The 7908-nt window shown below is 37.1% G+C and overlaps 2 protein-coding genes and 2 non-coding genes across 6 annotated transcripts in view; 2 read left to right on the forward strand and 2 right to left on the reverse strand.

The window, feature by feature from the left end:
- The first annotated feature begins 280 nt into the window (after positions 1-280).
- Positions 281-7908, forward strand: part of LOC108631167 (unconventional myosin-Ie-like) — an 11717-nt gene continuing 4089 nt past the window's right edge. The window contains exons 1-10 of one of the 3 annotated variants that reach the window (XM_026818683.1): positions 281-612; positions 4116-4241; positions 4364-4453; positions 4527-4621; positions 4686-4863; positions 4978-5140; positions 5238-5345; positions 5429-5557; positions 5700-5896; positions 6139-6306. In XM_026818683.1, the coding sequence (XP_026674484.1) occupies positions 610-612; positions 4116-4241; positions 4364-4453; positions 4527-4621; positions 4686-4863; positions 4978-5140; positions 5238-5345; positions 5429-5557; positions 5700-5896; positions 6139-6306 (1257 nt within the window). In that variant the 5' untranslated portion in view covers positions 281-609. Of the gene's footprint in view, positions 613-1362; positions 1605-4115; positions 4242-4363; positions 4454-4526; positions 4622-4685; positions 4864-4977; positions 5141-5237; positions 5346-5428; positions 5558-5699; positions 5897-6138; positions 6412-7908 lie in introns of those variants that run through there. The other 2 variants (XM_026818682.1, XM_018034906.2) reach the window with 2 other exon arrangements.
- On the reverse strand, positions 3047-3118 carry TRNAE-UUC (transfer RNA glutamic acid (anticodon UUC)). The gene has a single exon. It is a non-coding gene; the product is annotated as a tRNA-Glu (tRNA).
- Positions 3418-3489, forward strand: TRNAE-UUC (transfer RNA glutamic acid (anticodon UUC)). The gene has a single exon. It is a non-coding gene; the product is annotated as a tRNA-Glu (tRNA).
- Positions 6357-7908, reverse strand: part of LOC108631168 (uncharacterized) — a 6210-nt gene continuing 4658 nt past the window's right edge. Inside the window, exon 3 of the mRNA XM_018034907.2 lies at positions 6357-7896. Within this exon, the coding sequence (XP_017890396.1) occupies positions 7236-7896 (661 nt within the window). The 3' untranslated portion in view covers positions 6357-7235. The remainder of the gene's footprint in view (positions 7897-7908) is intronic.

A 7908-nucleotide genomic window follows, 5' to 3' on the forward strand; every position in this document is an offset into this window, starting at 1 on the left:
ACCGTAGCCTTTGCAACTGAGAGTATAGGGAAAAACGTGTAAAAGCAGTTGTGAAGGCTACGGTACTGGCTCGGCCGCCCCACCACCTCAAAAAACCCAGCCTGTCGTTGTCGTGTCGTCAGTGTAGACCAGTGGTGGGCAAAGTACGGCCCGCGGGCCAACTCCGGCCCGCGAAATTATTTAATCCGGCCCGCCGAGGGCCCATCGACATGGATAGTATATGGCCCGCTATAATTACGTTTTCACGGTCGAGAAGTATAAAGTGCATTTTTTCTATAATTCTGGCCCTCCTCTAGAATTTCTTAAATTTTGTGGCCCCCCATTAAAAAAGTTTGCTCACCACTGATCTACAGTGTTCCCGTTACAAACATCACGAGCAACCTTGAAAGCCTACAATAACTTCTGAATTTCTATCTTCGTGCATTCCTTAAAATACATATAGCATTAACCCCATCAATTGGCGAGACGACCTGCTGGGCTGGTCATCAGGATCGGATCGCAGGACACGTGCAATGCAACTTCGTGACGTCGGGCTTATCAGTCGTGGCAAGGATCGACGACGCAGTACCAACCCGGAATCCCAATATCCGATACTAATTTCCAGGATTCATGGTATATATTACAATCATATCAATTTTTAATTTCTATTTTTATCTATTGATTAAAGTATGGCATTAGCTCTATTAATCGCGGAGATGAGCTACTGCTCTGCTCATTAGGATTGCATCTGGGACTCTTACATTATAATTCTCTGTATTGCAATCATATCGCTGAATTTTGTTTTAACGTGCGGTTATCTTTACTCTCTGAATGAAAATCGAGCACAGTAATCTCTCTATCCCTCGTGACTAGGTCAATAAATAATATTTCAACAGAGACAGTAAAAAAGATTCTGTTTTTCTGCACATACTTTTTATGGAATACAATAGTTACGTAGATAGCGTTCTATATTAGGTATTTTCTTCTTAGTGCCCATGCAAGGCCTTCCTCATTGCTGATTTAATTATAAAATAATAGCCAGAGACATGAGAGCTTCTTAAAATAATCAGTGAAAGGTGTGTTGATTTGAAAATTTATTGAACAATGACTAAACGGTAAAGTTGATTCGAAAACGTTTAAATATAATCGCCGGAGGAAGTCCGTAATGACTGAATGAGGAATTACATTCTTGAATGATTACAAATGAAGAGCACGTTCCCTGCTCTGAGTAAGTGTACGCAAGTAAGTAAGGCTGACGCGTACAGGCGTACCCATACAAACGCGCATAGACACGCACTCACACCATTGCCTATCGCAACGGTTTTGTGCGACAGATACACACAGTGCCGCCGACTACTGACTCACCGCCGCGCCGTCAGTCAGCAGTCAGCGTTCATCGTTCACGTTGCGTTTTTCTCGACTCGCGTATCTTTCTACGAATTGTCTAAACAGTAATATTCAAATCGGACCTAGGATGTCGGACGAGCACACGCGATGCATGGGTACGCAGTGAGAAACCGGAGTGCTGTTTTCCTGACTTATTTGTTCCTACTGTAAATAGTCTGTAAAGTAAATAGTGCTATTAGGAAATCAACTGGTGCCCGTTACCTTCGAAGACATACATAGTAAGTGTTACGGATCGTCCAGCTATCTTTCAGCTGTTTAGCTTTCTCATTTAACACGAACTCTGATTATTTATTTTTATTAACCGCGTTACATTTTCCAGTGATTTGAAATGCACAAATTATAATAAATAGACTATTTGATATTATATTACGTGATTTTATAGAGATCTAAGCTTTTGTACAGTGCAATTTTTAATGAAAATTCTTTGTTCGATGATAGTCCCAATGCGATGAGATTGCTTTGATAAAATAAGTGACTACAATCTCTTATCTTATCAACGGTTGAGTAATACTTCGCATACAACAAACACGATAGATTATACACGTTCTATAGACATGTATGTATTCTACAGAGTTTGAGTAATAATCATAACATGTTAAATTGTTGTTAGATCGTCTAAAGAATTAAATCTTATAACATTATAGTAAAATCTAACCTAAAAATATATTCCAAATTAATGAAAAAATAGGAAGCCTTCTGATTGATATAGATATAAATTATTTGTACGTAAAATGAAAGTTGAAGATTGAAAGTCAATCAATCATTCGGTCCATGAAGAATTATTAATATTATACGACATACATGAAAATAGATAAATAGTTAGAATGAAATCTGGCATATGAAAGTAATTGGGAATTAATTAGAGAATAACGTCTCATTGCGTCAATAAAACAGCCTAATCGAGTTCGATCTAATCGAATTATGTATATGCGACCTGATCTAAGCGAGAGAGTTAGATCAATATACTCGTGCCTGACCCTTACTGACAATAAGACCATGTTTAGCTTGGCAAATTAATGATAATTAATAGCGAATCGTATTTATAGTCTCAGTGTCGTTCAATTTCGAACGACCATGGACTGACACGAAGTTTCACTTTCGTCATTGGTATTGTCATCATATGTCTGCAGTTTATACTAATTACATCGTTTGTTTAGTTGTGACAGATTCCATACATTCCACTGAATAGAAAATCTAAATCAGTACTTAATGTTTAAAAACTGAACAACTATTTTTCAAATAGTAAAGTTAGATTGTATTTTTCAACCGTAGAGCTTCAAGAAGTAAATTAAAATTCCTAATTCGTTTCGACAGATATCTTTGATTGTACTGTGCATTAAACTGAATGATATTGCTTCGCTCTTTTATAATTGATCATAAACGGGTAGCCTTGGCTGTTACTTGGATGTATCCGTTGTTTAAGAACATTTAAGTCTAAGTGTTTGAATAGTGGGTAGAAGAAATTCGAGTAATGGTTATTTTATTTTTGTACCATTTATCTGCAATAATTAACTGTAGTTAGAAGATTACATATCACATTGTTTTCAGCATGTTAATTGCAAAAGAGTGTTTGACATTTCGAAGTAGTACGTATGTGCGATTTGAAATATTAACATAGAAATTTGTAACAATTTTAAAGGAGCAAAATGAAAAAATAAATTTCCGGTACCGGGAATCGAACCCGAGCCTCCTGGGTGAAAGCCAGGTATCCTAGCCACTAGACCATACCGGAGAAGTTGAGAACCTCCGGTCCCTGGTTTGGGAAGAATAGTAGAATATTAATTAATATTTAGATTTGTAATTCATTGTCAATGTTACTTATGAACCGAATCACTTCTAATACAAATATTAGTATATAAAATTGTCGTACATCGAAGATCTTAGCTCGTTCCTAATTAAATCTCTCATATTTTTCCTCAATTAATCGTATTTTTCCTATTTTTCAGCAAGTTTTAATTTGTTTTTATTAAAACCTGTGATTCAACACTTTACTTAGCATCAACGAATTTGAGAAGTAAGGTTCTCAACTTCTCCGGTATGGTCTAGTGGCTAGGATACCTGGCTTTCACCCAGGAGGCTCGGGTTCGATTCCCGGTACCGGAAATTTATTTTTTCCCTTTACAATCGATATTTTGCTATCAATTCGCAGCTTCGTATGGAAATCAGGTTCTATGCTCTCACGTTAGGAGTTTAAATTTTCTAATAAAATTCTACGGTTAGATTGCAAAAAAATAGGAACACACATATTGTGTGAATGAAAATGTACGTTAAAAAATATTTCATTGTCAATGTTCTGGAGTTTATTATAGGCAGAGAATCTTCAACTTTTACGTTCTGACTCTTGAACTGAGGTTCTATTCATTAAGCTAAACGCCGGGTTGCTTGCCACCTGGAAACTTTCTCGCTTTTCCAAACAATGAATCCTTGAACGACCGATGCGTGACTTCGAGTCACCAGTCTGCCGTCCAGATTGTCGAAACACTTAAACAGTCCGGCCACGTGCAGATCCAGTCCCTATCATAAATCCTTCAAGGGATAAAAGACTCTACCTATCGGGCTTAAAACGTTGACGTTTTATTTTTGGAATTACTTCAAACCTAAATTCAATAAACACCATTTCTGGTTTCTGGCTTCTTTTTCTATCATTTTATGTGTTCTCTTAAAATTACAGAAAAATACAGTGAGTAGAAATTGTGGATGTTTACGATACGTTGTTTGTCTTTTTGCAGATGTATCATTGGCAGAGTCAAAATGTCAAGGTGTCCGGTGTGGACGATATGGTGCTACTTCCAAAAATTACGGAGGATGCTATCACGGAGAATCTCCGAAAGAGATACATGGACGATTACATATTCGTATCCTTAAACATTCTTGTTATAATTATTTCTTACATCTTCTACAAAACTATCATTCTAAGATCAATAAGAATTTTGCATGCGTTTATAAAAAATAGTTCCCTTAATAACATTTCATGTAGACGTGTATCGGTCCTGTGTTAGTGTCAGTAAATCCTTTTAAACAAATGCCGTATTTCGGGGACAAGGAAGTTGAGATTTATCAAGGAGCAGTAAGTCTCATAATAACGTCCTATTTTATTCGTAATTTAAAGAGTATTAATTATCAATGAAAATATGGTTTAGGTACCGTATGAAAATCCTCCGCACATATACGGATTGGCAGACAGTATGTACAGAAATATGTTAATCGACAAGGAAAGTCAGTGTGTTATCATTAGGTAAATATTTAATATTATTATTCATTATTATTTTTGCTACTTTTGAAACTCTATTGAATCACAGCGGAGAATCTGGTGCTGGTAAAACTGTGGCAGCGAAATGCATCATGTCTTACATCGCGAAAGTCAGTGGCGGCGGAACTCAAGTACAAAAAGTGAAGAACGTTATTCTCGAATCTAATCCCTTGCTAGAAGCCTTCGGCAACGCGAAGACCATAAGGAACAACAACAGTAGCAGATTTGTATGTATGTTTTAAGATCCTTTTATGTACGATAATTAAATAATGATTCAAGATAGAAATTTTAATAAAGAAGCTTGTTTGATCTTTTTTTCTTGAAACATGTATTTATTTCAGGGTAAGTATGTGGAAATGCAATTTGACGATGGTGGTCAGCCGACCGGTGGGAAAATCTCGAATTTCTTATTGGAAAAATCCCGTGTCACTTGTCATAACGTTGGCGAACGAAACTTCCACGTGTTCTATCAACTGGCGATTGGTGCTAATCAGCAATTGAAATGTGAGTAAAACGATTCTCTGATAATTCATTTGCATTTCTACTCGCATTCGTCATTTGTAGCATGGTTTATAATTTGTACGTGAAAATATCTTTTCAGCTGACTTTGGATTGTCAAGTGTCAACCACTATAACTATCTCAATTACGGTGAAAACTACAAGGTTGAAGACATAAACGACGTCCACGATTTCCAAGCAACATTGAAAGGTGAATTGAAGTATTAATTAAATCATTCAAGAATGAAGACTCTGTTATATTTTTATTTGATAAATATTTGTTTATTGTTACAGGTCTGGGTGTGATGGGAATAAACGACTCGGAGGTGCACGATATCTTTCAACTGGTCGCCGGAGTGCTGCACATAGGAAATATTGAATTCAGTGAAAATGGCAATTACTCACAAATCGCCGATGATAGATGTGAGCATTATTAATTATTTTTAGACGACAAATAAAATTCATAACATGTTTGTTAAGGCATGAAACTGTTTACAAAAGTTCTCTGCTTTCGATTTAATCACGATAATTCTTATTTAAATTTTGATTTTATTTGTTGTTTCAGTTCTCGAATTCCCGGCTCATTTGCTTGAAATATCAGCGACTCAGTTGGCTCACAAATTGATATCTCGCGAATTCGAGTCGAAATGGGGAAGCCAATCTGAGTGCGTGGATGTTACATTGAACGTGGAACAAGCTCTGTACACTCGAGACGCGCTAGCGAAGGATATCTACGCTAGGCTGTTTGATTATCTTGTTAAAGTAAGTATATCTTCACAGCAAAGTTCGTGTGTATGTTTTCTGGTTCAAATCTTCCTAAAACTGTGTTAATAAAAAGTAAGACAGTAAAAAATTATCGGTTCTTTTTCCCGATTACTCCTAAAGTATTGGAGATAGAAAAGAAATTGTATAGAGGCTTATTTGCATAGCAGTACCTGAAACTCTTGTTCAAAAGATTTTTTGCTAAGCTCAATGATGAACAAAGTATTTATTTTATTTTACAGAAAATTAACGCAGCCATGGAAACCACGGCCAGCGGTCTGGAGATCGGCATTCTGGACATATATGGGTTCGAGATCTTCGACACGAACGGTTTCGAGCAGTTCTGCATAAATTTCGTGAACGAGAAGCTGCAGCAGATCTTCATCGAGCTAACACTAAAGGCTGAACAGGTGAGTCCGATTGTTACTTCGATCTTTTATTAGAATGATTGCATGGATGGTTGCTTTTAAGTAATCATTTATTGAACGTAGTGCTTTACTTAAATCTATTTAATTAAATACCTAATTTATGTCGAACCGCATATACATTTATGTACAATACAAGGCTTAAAAAAATATCAAAGTTCCCTGTGAGGAGGCGCTCTTTAAAATTAGGATGTCAATAAGTTATTTTAGATATCGTAGGAGTCGAATAAATTATTTTCAAATATGATCGAAACTAGTTTCAAACTAATTTCGACCGAGTTACATGATATACAAAATAAATTATTGTTGAATCCTCTTTTTTACATAAGTATCTTTCTTGACTAATAAATATTCCGAGCAGTAATAACTGCAAAATTGCACAATCCATAATCACTGATCAAATCTAAGGGCTGTAGTATTACATACTTTTGCGCGCTGCTGTTCCTTTCTACACCGAGATACTAAAGAGTGGCAGCCTTACGTGACTTTGTGTCCCATGAAAAGTTCTGCAATTTTTTATGTCCTCAAATATATATTGCCACCGACGTAAAAAATAGAAAGCAGAATACTCGTCGATGCTGAACCGGCCGTATAATCTATTCGTTAAAGAATAATTGACGATAAACGAAATAATTAATCGATTACTCTTGACATATTAGAGATAGAAGAAAATTGTATACGGTCTTTTTTATAGGTAATAGCTGTACCTAAAACTTTTATTTGAAGCACAGAATCTTCCTTGTAGAGGACGTCAGTGCCTATAATTTCAGTATAAAAATATTTTTCCTAGCTTTTATGTTTCGAGTCCCATTGGGTCCCATTCACTGTCCCAATAGTTACACGGGCACTGTCACTCTTATGGTAGTATGTAGTATCTCTTGGGTGTTTTCAATACATATAAAAAAAAATATGCATCAAACATCGAGGAAAGCGTAACCGGGCAACGTGTTAGTTCTCATCAAAGCGTATCTCTGAACGGGAGTCGTCTGCGTCATAACTCTGCTCTGAACTCTCGAAGGCGGTGCAGGTATCTGCTTCGGCAACTCGCTAGAAGTGACCATAGAATTCTCCGTTGTTGATCCATCGTCGATGTCATAAACCACTGCTAATCTGTTCACTTTCTTATCGTTCCCGTCCCTCCCTAGTTTCTTATATTCATCAGTTTGATGCTTGAACTTCTTCACGATTTTCTTCGACCTCCAGTCGGTCTGTCTTCGAACGGACGGTGTCACTCGTAAATATTCTAAAGGATACGAAGTGGTCTTCGGTTCTTTACGAAACGAGCCACTGCGTCCTCTCACGTTCACGTAAACCTTCGGTCTGCTCTTTAAATAATACAGTTTCTCGTCGTGGTTCTGATACTTCGGGCTCGATAGAACCTGCCTGTCTTCCACAGCTGGGTTTGGTTTAACGTTCGACAAGCCCACGTCCCGTACGCCGAAGATCGAATGCGGTATCACTTCAGGGTTTGGATAACTGCTGTTAATTTGCGTCGATTGCTTCATCATCGCGTGGACGATGTCTTGTAAGCTCGTGTCCATTTCGTCCGGGCTTTGTAGCTCGATTTCTACTAGACTGAAAAAGAGG

This window comes from Ceratina calcarata, unplaced genomic scaffold (genome assembly GCF_001652005.2).
Source record: "Ceratina calcarata isolate Rehan_Ccalc_2016 unplaced genomic scaffold, ASM165200v1 scaffold842, whole genome shotgun sequence".
Taxonomy (NCBI): domain Eukaryota; kingdom Metazoa; phylum Arthropoda; class Insecta; order Hymenoptera; family Apidae; genus Ceratina; species Ceratina calcarata.